Here is an 18,560-nt window from a genome sequence, read left to right as displayed (position 1 = left end):
GTAGAAATACACCCATCATTTTCTGGGGTTTGAAAAACACACTTTTTTTTGCCAAAAAACACTATTTTCAGGTCTTGCAGCATCAGCACGTGTGAAATTACAGGCTTATATACTGCTGTCAAATTCAGTTGTTAAACAAACATTAGTTTGGGAAAAAAAAAAATAGTTGGCAGCCTTTGATGCAGATGTCATTGTGAGATACACCCTTAATACATTTGGGTTACATTCAGAGATTTGAAATACCGCTATTTGTTGCACCAATATTTAATTCAGGCCTACACTGGTTCAGGCCGTGTGAGATACCACCTCTACATACAGGGGTTTGATTCAGGGATTTGAAATACAGCCATTTTGGGCAAATAAATCTTTAATTCAGACCTACACTGGTTCAGACCGTGTGAGATACCCCCTGTATATACAGGGCCTATATTATTTCATTAATAAAACACCCTTTTTGGGTCAAAATGCACAATATTTCAGGCCTTGCAACATAAGAACGTTTGAAATTCCTGGGTTATATACTGCTGCCATATTGAACCATTAAACAAACACCCGTTTGGGCAAAAAAAGTTAATTTGGCAGCCTTTGCTGCATATGTCATTGTGAGATACACCCTTAATATATTTGGGTTAGATTCAGAGATTTGAAATACCGCCATTTGGTGCACCAATATTTAATTCTGGCCTACACTGGTTCAGGCCGTGTGAGATACACCCTCTACATACAGGGGTTTGATTCAGGCATTTGAAATACAGCCATTTTGGGCAAAGAAATCTTTAATTGAGGCCTAGTCTGGTTCAGGCCGTGTGAGATACACCCTTTACATACTGTCGTTCTATTCTACAGGGTGGGCCATTTATATGGATACACCTTAATACAATGGGAATGGTTGGTGATATTAACTTCCTGTTTGTGGCACATTAGTATATGTGAGGGGGGAAACTTTTCAAGATGGGTGGTGACCATGGCGGCCATTTTGAAGTCGGCCATTTTGAATCCAACTTTAGTTTTTTCAATAGGAAGAGGGTCATGTGACACATCAAACTTATTGGGAATTTCACACGAAAAACGTAACTTTATTCTTTCATGAGTTATTTACAAGTTTCTCTTTGTTTACAGCCATTGACATGTCGCCGAGGTTAACACGTGAGGAGCGGATAGAAATTGTGTTGATGTCTGGTGAACGCAGTAACCGGGTCATTGCAGCAGATTTCAATGCAAGACACCCTACGAGACCACCCATCTCCCATGCTACAGTTAGCAAACTGCTTGCGAAGTTTCGTGAAACTGGTTCAGTGTTGGATTTGCCAAAATGTGGACGCATGAAATCTGTCTCTAATGAAGAAACATCAGTGGCTGTCCTAGCTTCATTCAGCAAGAGCCCACAGCGTAGCACTCGCCGCATGTCACTGGAGAGTGGCAATAGACGAACATCCCTTCGGCGGATATTAGCTACTCACAAATGGCACCCTTACAAACTCCAGCTACTGCAGCATCTCAACGAGGATGACCCAGATCGGCGCACTGAATTTGCAGAATGGGCAAAACAAAAATTGGAACAGGACCCTCATTTTACGCAGAAGATTTTGTTCAGTGATGAGGCGAACTTTTATGTGAATGGTGAAGTTAACAAACAAAACCACCGCTATTGATCTGACACTAACCCCCATTGGATAGATCCCTCCAAGACTGTTGGAACAAAAAAAATAATGGTATGGTGTGGTATATGGGGTACAAAGATAGTGGGGCCATTCTTCATCAATGGAAACCTCAAGGCCACTGGATATGCGAAATTGCTACATGATGATGTGTTTCCCTCTTTATGCACTGAAGCTGGCACGTTTCCTGAGTTTTTCCAGCAAGATGGTGCACCACCACATTATGGGTGTCAGGTCCGAGCATTCCTAGATGAACAGTCTCAGGGCCCTTTAAGATGTTGCAACTCACGTACCAGGTGAGGAATGCCAGAGTGGTGTAATGTCTCTGTATAGTAGTAGGTATAGTGTCAACGGTGTCTCCTACCTGGGTACGGCTGGACTCCTGGATCCTGGCTCACTTGCAATAAATGAGTGTTGCTAGTAGGAGTAATTGAGGAACTTAGTAGTAATGAATGAGATCCAGACTTGTAATAAAGTTCAACTTGTCTTTACTGAAGGCAGCATTAATCCACATGAGATACAGCAATAGTCTTGGGTCCCAGCAGGTATTGGCAATGTATGGCAGGGATTACTATCTCTTCTGCTTCTATCATGTGCCTGGAGAATATGGCAGGAATCTGTCTTCTGCTCTGTCTATCTTCTGCTGTGTATGGGACTGACTAGCTGAGGAGGAATTTGGCTTCTCCTGGTCTCAGTTATGCTCACAGGGAATGGCTCTTCCTGGAGATCTGGAGGTGCTGCTTGCTTGTCAACCATCTGAGGCTGAAGGGCTCAGACTGGGGATGAAGATCTTTGGTCTCAGCCGAGACTCGATCCTGGGTTGGGATCCCTAGAACTGGGAGCTCCTACCAGCACAGCCTTCCCCTAGCCGGGGTGGCTGGCACACTAACTTTAACTTCCTTTCCTCCCCATGAGGCAGGACATGGGCCAGCCCACTTCTGCTCATAGAGGGGGACTATTCCAGTCTAGATATGCTAAACTGTTATTAAGGTCCTGCTGACACATTGCTGACACCTGCTGGTGTACATGAAAATTACAGCAAATACATGTAACAGGCTTAGAAAATGCACATTATTAAGGATGTGATATTGACTTACATGAGATGACAGTACAGAAACACTTAACAGGTTGTTGCGGGGTGAAAGAGTTTAGTAACATAACTCTGGGATGTTACATTCCCCTTTACTTTGAGTTAAGCCATCCTCGGCTTGTGCTTGGAAGGTAAAGGAATCAGCTCTGGGGTGCCCAATAAATACAAAGTGCTGCATGAATTACATATAAAGACATACATAGACAAAACATGAAACGGCTTTCCCCAGGTTCCTGCCCGCTAGAGTAAGGTGTCCAACACACAGTTTCCTTCTCTTGGTATAACCAGTGAACCTAATGCTGCACAAAGCAAACATTACCGACTGACTTTGAAATGTTCTGGATCCTTTAAACACCAAAGAAAGCATGGGGGTGTCTTTACTCTGTAGTCCCACCATTGTGTAATGGAATGCCCGCAAATGAAAGGGTGGCTTTATCCTGTATTCCCTTTCCTGCACCAAAGCCTGAGAAATTTGGCTTAAAGCACGATCACTACGGTGACTATGGCGTAGCTAAATTAGGGCTCTAAGGTTTGAGGTGCCTTACCTTAGGAAAAAAGGCTCAGAAGGGGAGGTATTTATCGTCTCCGTATACTTCTGGCAATGTCACAGGAGGAGGGTATTACGATCCCATGGATCTCCTGGAAATAAGACACCTCAGGATGGGAACAATCCTGAACATTAAACAAGCGGGAAGGAGCAGCCTAGGGCTTCTAACGATTCCCGAAGCAGCGGGGGTACCTGTGTAGTTACTAGACCTGCCAGGACTTACCACTTGGTCCTACCCTGGGTACCTATGGGTATATATCACCGGGTGTAGGCCATTCGTTTTAAGCGTCCGTATGAAGGCAGTCCGTATAAAGGAAGGAGAGAACAAGAGCTGTCAAATTAAGGCATACTTGAGTAAGTTGCTACATTTTAGGTTAAGTGCAATGGTTAAGTGCAATTGTCACAAATAGTGCATAAATTCACGTTGCGGCACCTGGGAGAGAATACACACAATGGGCATGTTATCTTAAATGTTGCATAAAATGTAAACTGGTACAACTAGTGCAAAAATATCACATATTATGAAATCACAAAGAGCTCAGGTAATACTTTTGAGTCTTTTCTTTGGGTGCAAGCTTTTATGTTGCGGTAAACATTTTTAATAAGATAGTGCAATTTTATTAAGGACAGGCTCAAAAATAACTTGAGTCCTTTTTTCTTGAAGTGCTTGAAGTAGTAGAATCCTCTGGAAACTTTAAAAGTCAATTGTAATCCACAGGGATAAAAGGTAATTGTAATCCAAGGAGGTATAAAATGTCTAAAAGCAGCATATTTAGAACCATAGTTCCATAAGGCTATCATGTAACCTGAGAAAGGGGATAAAACAATGAACTTGGACATGAGGGGTTAAATGCTGATGGGGGGAGTCCTTACTATGCATGACCATCAGGGTGAGGACAAACTAGGGAAACCTGAAATAAAAGCGTTAAAAGCACACAATGCCAACGGGTCCTCACCCGTCAGGAATAGTCCACAACGTGGCTCCCAAACAGTTCCTTATTTTTGTAGGAGGATACATTTTGAGGAAGGCATCCATGTCCTCCTCGTTACTAGAGCTACTGAAGCGCATCAGGGGGCGCTCCTGCCTCTGGTAGCTCATAGTTGCAGCAGTAGTTGTACGCCACTGACCTCTAGTGGTGGCTGTTGGAGTTGGCCGTGCAGACAGCCTGGAGAATGCAGCCGTGACTTGCTGCAAGCCGGAATCGCTAGCCGGTGCAGAGGGGCTCAAAACCTCTGGCTGAAGGGGCTCCAGTAGACACACAGGGGGTGCCTGAGGCTGCTTCCAGGGCAGTACATAGGGTTGCACTTTGGGATTAAATGTCAACACCAAATTGTTTATCTGACCCACCCGTAGTGTTGGTGGCGCGGCCAGGTCCGGAATAAGGGGTGCAGGTTCTGGCTGGGGTTGCTCTCTGAATCTCAACCTGCCATCGGGGGTTTCTTGCAAAGAACGGACCTTCCCTGCAGAGCCTGGGTCTTTCTGCCAGGTCTCGGTTCCGGTGCCTCCTGGTGATCGTTGTGAGGTCCTATCTCGGTCCGCGGTGCAGGCTGGTCGGGCGCCTGGGCAGCAACATCAACAGCTTCCTCCGCGGGAGCAGGTTCAGCGTCGGCAGCCGTCTTGCGTGACGTCTCGCCTTCCGCGCTGACACTAGTGGAAGCGAGGGATCCACAGCCTCTGAGGACTTGACTGTAGTCCTGTCTTCTTCCGCAGGAACTGGAACGGTGACAGCGGCCTTCTCGGCTGTCTTGTCTTTGTTTGCAACAGGTGCTGGCTCTAAAGATGCTTTAAATGCGCAGGGTCCATCTCTTCTCACGAGCTGGGAAACCCGGATCTCAGGCACAATGGGCTCGTAAATGAGTTCTCCCTGTATCGCCATTTGGTCCCATTTAGGTTGAGGGAGCGCCATCTTCACTGCTTCCTCGATCACGAAGAGTGCAGGAGGTAAGGATGGAGCCCAGAGGGAGGAGTCTGCATTCCCTTGGCTCACAATGTAAAGTTCATGGTGGGCAGTCTTTAGTTTTCCCGCTTCTAGGGGGGCATATTTGGCATTTTCGCGCTCTTGAGAGGGCGTTCTTTTCTTTTCTCGCTTCTGGGCATGAAGAAGCAGCATCATTTTCCGAATATGGCAAATTAACCCTTTGAATGCTTGAGCGCACGTTTTAGCGCTTTCTGGCTCAGCAACAAGGCAATAAGATCAATTTTCAGGGTTTTCACACAATCCTCAGATCTTGCAGTACTGTGAAACATGCAATTCGATCCGGTTAAGCACACAATTGGATACGGTTCTGTTGTAGCACACCATTGGATCCTGCTGGCACACAGCTCGATCCTGTTCGTGACGCCACTTAATGCAATGAGCAGGACCGTGGTAAGGTTACACGGATGCCAAAATATGCAATGGGTCCGGATATGGGTATAATAGTCTATGTTTTTTGTTCGTGACACCAATTGCAGCATGTGCAGGGTACAGTCTCAGGGCCCTTTAAGGTGTTGCAACTCACGTATCAGGTTAGGAATGCCAGAGTGGTGTAATGTCTCTGTATAGTAGTAGGTATAGTGTCAACGGTGTCTCCTACCTGGGTACGGCTGGACTCCTGGATCCTGGCTCACTTGCAATAAATGAGTGTTTTGCTAGTAGGAGTAATTGAGGAACTTGGTAGTAATGAATGAGATCCAGACTTGAAATAAAGTTCAACTTGTCTTTACTGGAGGCAGCATTAATCCATATGAGATACAGCAATAGTCTTGGGTCCCAGCAGGTATTGGCAGGGATCAATATCTCTTCTGCTTCTATCATATGCCTGGGGAATATGGCAGGAATCTATATATTCTACTCTGTCTTCTGCTGTGTATGGGACTGACTAGCTGAGGAGGAATTTGGCTTCTCCTGGTCTCTGGATAGTTACTCACAGTTAGCTCACAGGGAATGGCTCTTCCTGGAGATCTGGAGGTGCTGCTTGCTTGTCAACCATCTGAGGCTGAAGGGCTCAGACTGGGGATGAAGATCTTTGGTCTCAGCCGAGACTCGATCCTGGGTTGGGATCCCTAGAACTGGGAGCTCCTACCAGCACAGCCTTCCCCTAGCCGGGGTGGCTGGCACACTAACTTTAACTTCCTTTCCTCCCCATGAGGAAGGACATGGGCCAGCCCACTTCTGCTCATAGAGGGGGAGCTAAACTGGAATAAACTATTCCAGTTTAGAAATGCTAAACTGTTATTAAGGTCCTGCTGACACATTGCTGCCACCTGCTGGTGTACGTGAAAATTACAGCAAATACATGTAACAGGCTTAGAAAATGCACATTATTAAGGATGTGATATTGACTTACACGAGATGACAGTACAGAAACACTTAACAGGTTGTAGCGGGGTGAAAGAGTTTATTAACATAACTTTGGGATGTTACAATAGTAGATTGGGTTGCTGACAGTCGATCCAGTTCCTTCACATTGTCTCCCACCCAGTCTCCTGCTGAAAGATCAGAGTTGGCACCTGCAGCCGATGTCCATCAGTCTTTCAACCCTTTGCAAATCAGCCAAGCAGTCTGAGCCCCAAGTCATGCAGCAGTCTCTTCTGCTTTTTGATGACTCTGTTAGCAGGGTTTCCCAGGGCCATCCACATAGCCCTGCCCCAGAAGTGGAAGAGATTGAGTGCACTGATGCCCAACCACTTATCTTTCAAGATGAGTACATGGGAGGACCATCGCAGCACGTCTCGGATGATGACGAAACACAGGTGCCAACTGCTGGGGCTTTCGAAAGTGTGCAGACCGACAAGGAGGGCAGGGGTGAAGACTGGGTGGAAGATGATGTGGAGGACGATGAGGTCCTCGACCCCACATGGAATCAAGGTCATGCGAGTGACCTATATAGTTTGGAGGAAGAAGCGGTGGTCGCACAGAGCCACCAGCACAGCAGAAGAGAGAGCAGGGTGCAAAAGCGGAGCGGCCGTCCTCTAGACAGTACGCCTGCTACTGCCCACCGCAGCAAGGGACCGAGCACACCAAAGCCAGCTCCAAGGAGTTCCCTGGCGTGGCAGTTCTTCAGACAATGTGCTGACGACAAGACAAGAGGGGTTTGCACGCTGGGCAATCAGAGCCTGAAGCGAGGCATAAACGTTCTCAACCTGAGCACAACCTGCATGACCAGGCACCTGCATGCAAAGCATGAACTGCAGTGGAGTAGACACATCAAAAACCAAGAAAGGTCTCTGGCTCCTCCTGCTTCCTCTTCTGCTGCAGTCGCGGCATCTTCATCCACCTCTGGAGTGACAGTGCCACCTGCCACCCCGCAAACAGAGGATCTGCCAGCAACACCAACACCTGAATCACCAAGCATCTCCACAATGTCCCATGGAAGCGTTCAGCTGTCTGTCTCCCAAACACTGGAGCGGAAGATGAAGTACCCCCCTACCCACCCGCGATCCCTGGCCCTGAATGCCAGCATTTCTAAATTACTGGCCTTTGAAATGCTGTCATTCCGTCTGGTGGAGATGGATAGTTTTAAAGGCCTTATGGCGGTGGCTGTCCCACAGTACGTCGTGCCCAGCCGCCACTACTTTTCCAGGAGAGCCATCCCTTCCCTGCACAACCAAGTGGGGGACAAAATCAGGTGTGCACTGCGCAACGCCATCTGTGGCAAGGTGCACCTCACTACGGATCCGTGGACCAGTAAGCACGGTCAGGGCCGTTATATCTCCATAACAGCACACTGGGTAAATGCAGTGGTGGCTGGGCCTGAGGCGGATAGCAGTTTGGCGCATATCCTTCCACCACCGAGGATTGCAGGGCGCTTCAGTTTGCCTCCTGTTGCTTCCTCCTCCTACTCCGCTTCCTCCTCCTCTACCGGCTCCTCATCCGGTCAGCGTAACACCTTCACCACCAACTTCAGCACAGCCAGGGGTAAACGACAGCAGGCAGTTTCAAAACTTATCTGTTTGGGGGACAAACCCCACACCACGCAGGAGCTGTGGACGGGCCTTGAACAACAGACCAATGAGTAGTTGCTACCAGTGAGCCTCAAGCCCGGCCTGGTGATGTGCGATAATGGGCGAAATCTCGTAGCAGCTCTGCAACTAGCCGGTTTGACGCACATCCCTTGCCTAGCGCATGTGCTGTGGGTCGTCTGTGCGCACTTTCGGCGTTCTCACCCTGCTGCTGCTCGCCTGTCAGCGCTGCAGCGTAACTTCGGCCTTCCCGCTCACCGCCTCATATGCGATGTGCCCACCAGGTGAAACTCCACCTTGCACATGCTGGACAGACTGTGCGAGCAGCAGCAGGCCATAGTGGAGTTTCAGCTGCAGCACGCACGGGTGAGTCGCTCTGCAGAACAGCACCACTTCACCACCAATGACTGGGCCTCCATGCGAGACCTGTGTTCCTTGTTGCGCTGTTTTGAGTACTCCACCAACATGGCCAGTGCCGATAACGCCGTTCTCAGCGTTACTATCCCACTTCTATGCCTCCTTGAAAAAACGCTCCTGGCGATGATGGAAGAGGATGTGGCACAGGAGGAGGAAGAGGGATCATTTCGTAGGGTGTCCGGCCAGTCATTCCCAAGTGGCTCCGAGGGTGGGTTCCTGCACCCACAAACCCAAGGTACACAATTGTCCAGCCAGGGCACAGTTCTGGAGGATGAGGAGGATGAGGAGGAGGAGATGGAGGAGGAGGAACCGTGTTCACAGCAGGGTGGCACCCAGACCAGCTCATGGCCATCACTGGTGCGTGGATGGGGGGATACAGAGGACACAGACGATACACCTCCCACAGAGGACAGCTTTTCGTTGCCTCTGGGCAGCCTGGCACACATGAGCGATTACATGCTGCAGTGTCTCCGCAACGACCGCCAAGTTACCCACATTCTAACTTGTGCTGATTACTGGGTGGCCACACTACTGGATCTCCGTTACAAGGACAACGTACCGTCCTTAATTCCGTCACTGGATGCGCGAGTACAAGCGCATGCTGGTTGACGCGCTGCTGGTGGCATTCCCACCTGACAGCGGGGGCACAGTGGAAGCACAAGGCGAAGGCAGAGGAGGAGGAAGAGGTCGCCAACGCAGCTGGGGTACCGCCAGCACCTCACAAGGCAGGGTTAGCATGGCCGAAATGTGGAAAAGCTTTGTCAGCACGCCACAACAACCCGCACCACCTGCTGATATGAAACGTCTTAGCAGGAGGCAGCATTTCACCAACATGGTGGAGCAGTATGTGTATGTATTTTGGATATTTCACACTCTTTTAGAGTGTACCCTAATTTAATTTTTTTTTATTAAAACCAAAAACCTGTGTTGGCTACCCCATCCTCCTCCACCGCCGCTTCCACCTACACCACAATGTCCACCGCCTCCTCAAACTCCTACTCCATATGGAACTCCTCATAAATCAAATATTTTTTTTTTATTTGTACGTGTTTTATTTTAGGTCATTTCACTACTTTGTCATGGGTGAAATTCACCAATTTTTGGGTGTGATGTACCAATGCTATTCCTAGTAGACAGATTAAAAAATAAATAAAATAGTCAGTTACATTTTCAGGTGAAATTCACCAATTTTTGGGTGTTCTGTACCACTGCTATACCTAGTAGTCAGGTAAAAAAAATAAAAAATTTGTCTGTTGCATTTTTTGGTGAAATTCACAAATTTTTGGGTGTAATATACCCTCCTCTACCTAGTTGACAGCTTAATAAATTTCAATATTTTTTCTGTTATATTCTTGGGTTGACATTATACAATTTTAGATGTGAATAAACACCTGCTATGCATAGGTGACAGGGAATAAAATTTAATATATTATTCAGTAATTAATGCGCGCCACATCCTTACATTCAATGCTTAAACTTTGAAAAGTTGTCACACTTTTATGCTTTAATAATTTCTCCCATATTTCAACTCTATAATTTTAAATTTGAAAAAATGAATCCTCCCTTGGATGTGGTCTCTTTCTCACGCTCCCTCTCTGGCCTGGAACCCTGATTCCCCGCCACCCGTGATCACCATGGTAGGCGCATAAAAGAACAGCGAAAGTTGATAGAGCAGATATCAAATTGGATCATGAACATCTCGGGGACATGTGACATGGTGGGGCAGTAAGTGTGCACACGCCTACACGAACTGACTGACAGGGGTCAGCTCCTGCAACTTCTGGGTCTCCAAATTGGGCACATGGCCTGAGCTTGCCCTTTACCCCTTGGAGGTGCTGGCCTGCCCTGCAGCCAGTGCATTGTCTGAATGTGTGTTTAGCACGACTGGAGGGGGTTATCACAGGTTATATTTCCCAATGTTTTGGGGTGTACCCTAATTTTAAAAATAAAATTTAAAACCAAAAGGCAGTGTAGGCTACCTCCTCCTCCTCCACCGCCACTTCCACCTACACCGCCACATCCACCGCCTCCTCAACCTCCTACTCCATATGGACCTCGTCCTCCTAGATCAAGATTATTATTTTTTATTTTTACCTATTTTATGTTATTTAAAGTCAGTTCCCTATCCACATTTGTTTGCAGAGCACTTGCCATGCTCTTAACCACATTTTGATGCCATTTGCAGCCCTCTAGCCCTTTCCATGACATTTTTACAGCCATTGTGCTCAAAACTTTGGGTCCCCTTTGACTTCAATGGGGTTCGGGGTCAAGTTCGGGTGAAGTTTGGGTCCCGAACTCGAACTTTTTTCTGAAGTTTGGCCGATCCCGTCGAACCCGAACATCCAGGTGTCCGCTCAACTCTAATGATAGATCATCACGTCCATGCTGAGGGCCTTAAAAAAGTGAAGGCGCCTGATACATTGGGGTTCCTGTAGGTCTGTTTAGAAACCATAAACCCTCACTCTGAACATACCCTATGAGACTAAAGGTTTAGTTGGGGTTGTTTTTGAAGAGAACAAACCCCCTCTGTAAAACTCATGTTCTTAGTTTATGCTCCGAGTAAGGGGGAGAATAAACTAAATAAATTGAAAGTACATGGTGAAAAGTATTACGGGGTAGCAATGGATGGAACTTGGCCAGGGTAGGATGAGGAGATGCACCTAAACAGAAGGTTTAAGGGGAAATTGAGGAATATGATCAGGCTTGAGTTTTCCACATCCAGTACCTTACAGTGTACCTGTAAATGCCCATCAATAAAATTCCCAAAATTTCAAATTTTAATTAAAACATTTTTTTTTTGCTTGTACAATTTTCATGCAATTACAATTTTATTTTCCAAAACAAATTAATTTAGAATTTTCTTTTTTAAATAATTTCACAAAAAACTTTCAACCAGTTGATCTCTATTAAATACTACAGTTATAACTTGTTTAAGGATTTTACTTTATCAGTTTTTCTATTTTTGCCTTAAATTTTTGTAAATTATCAATAATTATAATATAATATTATATAATATAATATATATATATATATATATATATATATATATATATAAATTATAATAACTACATAATTCGTACTTTTAAAAAAAATCATCTGTGTTAATACTCAAATATTTCTTGACTGGGATGGTTGTTTTTGACATGTACCACTAAAACCTTAAAAAAAAAAAATCTAATGCACTTTTTTTTTTACTAATAAGCAAAATGAAATAAAAAAATCAATAAAACAAAAATGATTAAAAAAATTTGGAACAACAGAGAAAACATTTTTGATTTGAATTTGTATTTTCTCCTTTTGTCTTCAGCACCTTCATTCTGTTGCAGATTCAACTTTCTTATGGAGTGACCTTCAGTGTATAAGACTACTGATGTAATCCATGGATTATTGTTTAGTCTAATTATGATGGCGCAGCGTTACGGGACACACGTATCACTACTTGGTGGAAGGGAAGTTTAAGGAGGACAAGTGTTTCAGATCAGTCTATGTCGTCCCAGGAGATACAGTGGTCGGGATGATGGGGTTGTAGTAGTGATTCACAGTCTTTGATGTAGGGTGAGGGGCCCACAATTTATTATTTATTTTCTTTTAGTTTTTCCTTGACTTTTTGAGGTTCAAACTGGATCAAACGTAGGATTTCTTTATTATTCATGATTCCCTGAATAAATTCCCCTTCTGTGAGTTTGTCTGTGAATAGAAAGTACTTTGCTTATATGAATAGGTTTTATATATGGGCTTACAGATCCAGTGGTCAATATTTTATAACAGATTCTAATATACTGTGCAAGTAGACTTAACCAAATTGGGGTCGGAGTGTGCAAATATATGCAAAATCCTATCATAAAGAAGATTTCCCAACACTGCAACCTCCAAGTGATGGATCTTAGAATGTCTTACAAAGAGGATCTGGAATGATGGCAAGAACAAGGCCTATCTCCATAGCTAGATTATAGGGGTGCACATGGGAAATGTAACCTTGGGCTCCACCACCCTAAGGTCCTTGTGGACCTCGAAAATTCATCCTCCCCCACCTCCCCAGATGGCCGAACTGATATGAAGCTGCTGAGTGGGGGCCTTATGTGCACAGGACTCTCTCTTTTGATGGCTAAAAGAGTAACTTGCTAAGCTATTTTCATAACTCTCATAGGCTTTGATGGAGAGGACTACACACATGTGGTGGAATCTGGATCCAAGGGGTCCCTCCATATTTTTTGCCTAGTGGCCACAAATAACCTCACGGGCTCTGCTCTTTATAGACCCCCTATTCCAAGCTTAAATGTCTTGGGCACACTATAAAGAGGACTAAGAAGACATTTTAGAGAACTATCACTATGTCAAGTCATCTTTAAAGGGTAGGCTATTCCACGTTCTTGCCATTCCTTATTCATAATTATTGATAGCCATTTTGTCAACCAATCAATGAAGATATGGATAAATACTTGGTTTTCCCTAAGCTAAATTAACTTTTAATAGGACCATTGACATCTATAGACCCTTGATGGCTCATACATTGAATGGTGCCCATTGTGTGACCATAGGATGTAGCATCTACCACTAGGTAACCCATATAACTTGTGGTAGCGGAGAATCCACCAGACAGCATTGACCATTCTTGGTTGGTCTCCTTAATGTAGGATAAAATGCTCTGGTCATTAAGTAAAGAGCTAAAGCTTCAATTGGGCACTGTCTTGGTACCACAGACTTGTGGGTCATGTTAATGTGAATACAAGGTTAGATTGATAATGATCAGACAATATCTACAGTATAAACATTACCATCATTTTTCTTGCCAAAGAAGTCCCATATTTTATTGGTTCTCTTCTCTGGACTGTTTTCATCATCTGGAAGATGTTTTTGATCTTCAACATTTATCATTTTGAATATTGCCTAAAAAAAAGCAAAAACTGTGCATTTTCTCAAAATACAAGTAAAAAAAAATCAGTATAATAAGGTTAGTGCAGGTTAGTCAGAAATGTTTGTCTTAATTTTTGACTAATTTAATGTAGAAGGCTGATATCATTTAGCTTATGAATTCTAAAAACAATAGTGATTGAAAAAGTTTCTAATAGAAATTGGTCAAATTTTATAAAGAGCGTAAGCAGAGAAGAATGGTTGGATGGATGCCTTGGGCAAAATAATACATTTTTTGTGAATATGAAAAAGGGAATAAGAAATTCCTATATAATACAATCTAAGGGCATTTGATATTGTCATATGGAACTACATTTATTTACATATTAAAATAACCGGTCACATTGACCATGATGTCTGAGCTGCAAGCTGCATGTTATAGAGCGGGAAGATCTGAGCAGATTAATATATAGTTTTGTGGGAAAAGATTCAGTAAAACTTGTCATTTATTCATTTATATTCTTGCTCTTTCTGGGCTTCAAAGTCAAGGAGGCGGAGCTATCAGTGATTGACAGCTACGTCTGTGTACACAGTCATAGAGGGAAGAAAAAAGAGAAACAAATAAAAAACATAACATAAATGTAATATAAGATAATACAATAAAATAATGTATGTTCATATATAGTGTAAAATAATACACTTATAGCCATAGGGATCATCATCACAATATTGTAATTTAAAGATGGCAGGATATATTTTTTGTTTTTTATTGTTTTTGTTTCTTTTTTTCTTTAAATTTTTAGACATTTGAAATAACTTAAATTGACATTTCTAAGAGTAATGAGACTTTTATTAGAATGGGTTCATGTTAATTAGTCTCTGACAATGAGAAATGCAATTTTTTCCGTACAGAAACAATTAGTCCACAATAAATCTCTGCCCTCCGGTCAGTTTACAAGCTAATTAGAATTTTACTGTGTATCTAATAACCTTGGAAAGAATCTAATTTACTGTTTTATGTTAAATAATATTACATTTAAAAATTTTTATAATAAAATATATTTTAAAACTTTAAAAAAGGTTGAAAATACAAATGTGAATAAGTTAAGTTAAATAAGTTTAAGAATTTTCAGCTCCTTAGAGGACTATGAAAAATAACTTAATTTACTTCAAATAAGATCTAAATATTCCAAAATCAAATTGTAATAACTTCATGTCCATAAGTCCAGGAGACTTTGAATGGTTTGTTCTTTCTGTCTTCTTATAACCTGTCTGATTTACGATTGATTTTATGAAGCAATTAACTAAGATTCCTTAAAGCCTTTCATGTGCGTAATTCCACCGACAGCAGCAGTAAATTTTCTGTGATTTACTGTGCGTGTTAATGTATAGAATTAAAAATGTAAAAATTTTCTCGATATTTTCAATAATTATATATATATTTTTTTAAATATGCTGCCATATGGTTGGTGGAACTTGAAGATCTATGGTATAAATACAATATTAAAATACCGAAGTCCCAAAGTGCAGAGCACATTTTTCCCTGACCCTTTCTTTAATTAGTTTAGGATTTGGGGTCATTTGGATTTACAAGATCCTCATCTTCGGTGTGAATGACGTCTAGATTACTACTGATGGTGCTAAGAATGAAGGACCAGAGGAGAAATACTTTACCGTGATGATTTCAAGAACTTCTTGTTTACTGATGGTCCCATTTCCGTCTACATCATATAAGCAGAATGCCCACTCTAGTTTTTGGTTAGTTTTCCCAGATGAGGTCATGTGAAGAGCAATCATGTATTCCTTAAAGTCCAGCGTCCCATCGTTGTTGGCATCAAAGCTTCTGAAGACATGGTGGGCATACGCTTTTGGATCAGCATCCGGAAAGAATTTTGAGTAGATATTTTCAAACTGCTTTTTGGAGATCTTTCCACTCGGACATTCCTTTAAGAAGGACTGATACCAAGTGCACAACTCTTCCTGGGTAAATTTAGTGTTCAACTGAAGTTCTTCTAGAATCTCTTTAGATAGGGCACTGCTTTTGCTATTGCCCATGATGAAGGAACAATTTTCTAGAACTTTTCTATTGTCTTACTTGTAAAACTCAAGGAGTAAATGAGCTGAATATTCTGCCTCCCTCTAAATCCAGATAAGGCTTGTTAGGATTACTGAGGTTTAAGCATCATGCAGACAATGATACTCGCTTTGTGACATTGCATTACTTCAGAAAATCAGGTAAGGTAATTGATAAAGTGTGTTGATCACATGACATGGGTCCTCACGGTTAACAACATTAATAGGGATGGTAAAGCTGATGCAGTGGCTTAGGTTGGGTTCACATCTGCGTCCTTAATTTCGGCAGTCTGTTCCATCGGGAAACAGACTGCCAGAATTCACTGTACCCAGTATACATGCCAACCCTCGGCCGGACAAAAAATGCTACATGCAGTATTTTTTGTCTGGCTGAAAGCCAGCACATATGCCGGTAAGTGGCTGGAACGCTGCTGGATCCTATTGCATTGAATGGGTATTCAGCGGTGCGCGGTGGTAGCCAGCTGTGCTGGATACAGTAAACTCTGGCAGTCTGTTCCTCCGCCGAATCAGATTGCCAGAGATAAAACTACAGATGTGAACCCAGCCTTATGAGAACCCAGCCTATCTGGAGCCTTTGATATGAAATCTGACTATACCAAAGACCCTTCTTCTATAATGCACTGTGCAGATCCTGTAATAGCAGCTATTGGCCACCTCTCTGGTGCTAAGTAGGCAACCCCATGGCTTGCCTTAAAGAGTGTCACTTGGCCTGGCACCAGAGGTGAACACCACAAATCTGAACATTGATCGCATAGTAGTATTATTTAAACATTGTATAGCGCTTGGTCATTGTGGGACTCCGTCCTCTCTCTAGAATGGGACCTCTGAAGTGAACAGAGAGTAGTCATGCATGTGCGTCCATCCTTCGTTCAACTCTGTGGAAGATCTGAAAATTGCCCAGTGCAGGCTTGGCTATTTCTGGCAGTCTCATAGAGGTGAATGGAGAGGTGGCCGTGCTGGCATAGTACTATTTCCATCCACTGTTATGAGACTTAAGAAAATAGCTCAGCGCACTTGCCCATTTGTTTTCGGTACTCCCATAGCAGTGAATGGAGTGCACGTGGTGGTGTGGTGTTAGCTTCTTCATTTCAAGGGCCCCATTCTGGAGATAAGAAAATGTTCCAGAGGTGCGACCCACACCTATCTGACAATGATGGCATATACTAGCGGAAAACCCCTTTAAGACATGTGCCCACTGCAGTTTTTGAATTGATTAATTGCCACAAGATTTTTCCGTAAACCCATCATGTGTCAGTGCCGTCCCCTGTAGCCTCACCCAAAAGGGTCAGTGGTAGTGATGTAGGATGGCTAATTAAGATACAAGTGATGGATGCCACTTACTGGAACTCTTCATGGAGGAGGTTCAGTTGTAGTATGCTGCAATCATGGTAAGGTCAAACAAAACATGTATCCCAATCAGCCTTAGCGGCTTACAATGGTCAAAATTACCAACCAAGCAAAATTTTCACTCTAAAGGGTTTCAGATGATTAATTATTGGGGGTTTAGGATATTGGTGATGGAACACATGTTAAATTCTGGATACTTTGAGATTGTAAATGGATTGGCACGCTGGTTGTTACCATCTGGTAGGTTATGGATACAATGGGTCTTGGTATTGTTTTTGGCTATTTTTTGGGATTACATTGTTCTTATGAATCATGCTCTTACATTGTGGGATATTATTTCTCAGGAACAGACTCATCTATGATGGAGGTTCCACCAAAGACTGTCAAAACCAATTTTATCCTTGGAAGACCTTAGTAAAAGAGGAAATCCATTGCCACCTGCCTCACGTATATATTGTTGTTAACTACAACTAATCTTTTGGTCTAAAAGTAAATCTTCATGAAAACTTACATGTCTACACCCCGATGGTCTCAGTGGATGTATAGCTTCAAAATGAACTCAGTAAGTTTTGCATATAGGAGACAAGATGATGGGTTTCATTTCTTTCACCATAATTAATCTACAGGGTGGGCCATTTATATGGATACACCTTAATAAAATGGGAATGGTTGGTGATATTAACTTCCTGTTTGTGGCACATTAGTATATGTGAGGGGGGAAACTTTTCAAGATGGGTGGTGACCATGGCGGCCATTTTGAAGTTGGCCATTTTGAATCCAACTTTTGTTTTTTCAATAGGAAGAGGGTCATGTGACACATCAAACTTATTGGGAATTTCACACGAAAAAAACAATGGTGTGCTTGGTTTTAACGTAACTTTATTCTTTCATGAGTTATTTACAAGTTTCTCTTTGTTTACAGCCATTGACATGTCGCCGAGGTTAACACGTGAGGAGCGGATAGAAATTGTGTTGATGTCTGGTGAACGCAGTAACCGGGTCATTGCAGCAGATTTCAATGCAAGACACCCTACGAGACCACCCATCTCCCATGCTACAGTTAGCAAACTGCTTGCGAAGTTTCGTGAAACTGGTTCAGTGTTGGATTTGCCAAAATGTGGACGCATGAAATCTGTCTCTAATGAAGAAACATCAGTGGCTGTCCTAGCTTCATTCAGCAGGAGCCCACAGCGTAGCACTCGCCGCATGTCACTGGAGAGTGGCATTAGTCGAACATCCCTTCGGCGGATATTATCTACTCACAAATGGCATCCTTACAAACTCCAGCTACTGCAGCATCTCAACGAGGATGACCCAGATCTGCGCACTGAATTTGCAGAATGGGCAAAACAAAAATTGGAACAGGACCCTCAGTTTACGCAGAAGATTTTGTTCAGTGATGAGGCAAACTTTTATGTGAATGGTGAATGTGAGAAATATGGATTAATATTTACTGTCAGCCATGTCCTCACACCCCCATTTGCTGACAGATAGCGGAGGTAGTGAACTCCACAGGAGGGCCCTGCTTCAAAGCCCCAGGCCTGATTGTCATCTGATGCACCTCTTGGCATGTTCAGTGTACATGCAAAATTAGTTTCCACCCCCCAGCCA

General features: G+C 43.4%; 1 protein-coding gene across 1 annotated transcript; it reads right to left on the bottom strand.

Annotated features, from left to right (window-relative positions):
- Positions 1-11,830: 11,830 nt before the first annotated feature.
- Positions 11,831-15,563, bottom strand: RCVRN (recoverin). Its single transcript, XM_040437391.1, has 3 exons — positions 15,183-15,563; positions 13,433-13,544; positions 11,831-12,344 (listed from the first exon to the last, which is right to left on the bottom strand). Exons 1-3 carry the CDS (start codon positions 15,561-15,563, stop codon positions 12,232-12,234), a joined length of 606 nt encoding a protein of 201 aa, XP_040293325.1. The 3' UTR covers positions 11,831-12,231.
- Between the last annotated feature and the right edge of the window lie 2,997 nt (positions 15,564-18,560).

The sequence above is a fragment of the Bufo bufo genome, chromosome 6 (genome assembly GCF_905171765.1).
Source record: "Bufo bufo chromosome 6, aBufBuf1.1, whole genome shotgun sequence".
Classification (NCBI taxonomy): domain Eukaryota; kingdom Metazoa; phylum Chordata; class Amphibia; order Anura; family Bufonidae; genus Bufo; species Bufo bufo.
Note: the sequence above shows the minus strand (reverse complement) of the source record. Positions and strands in the feature narration are given on the sequence as shown.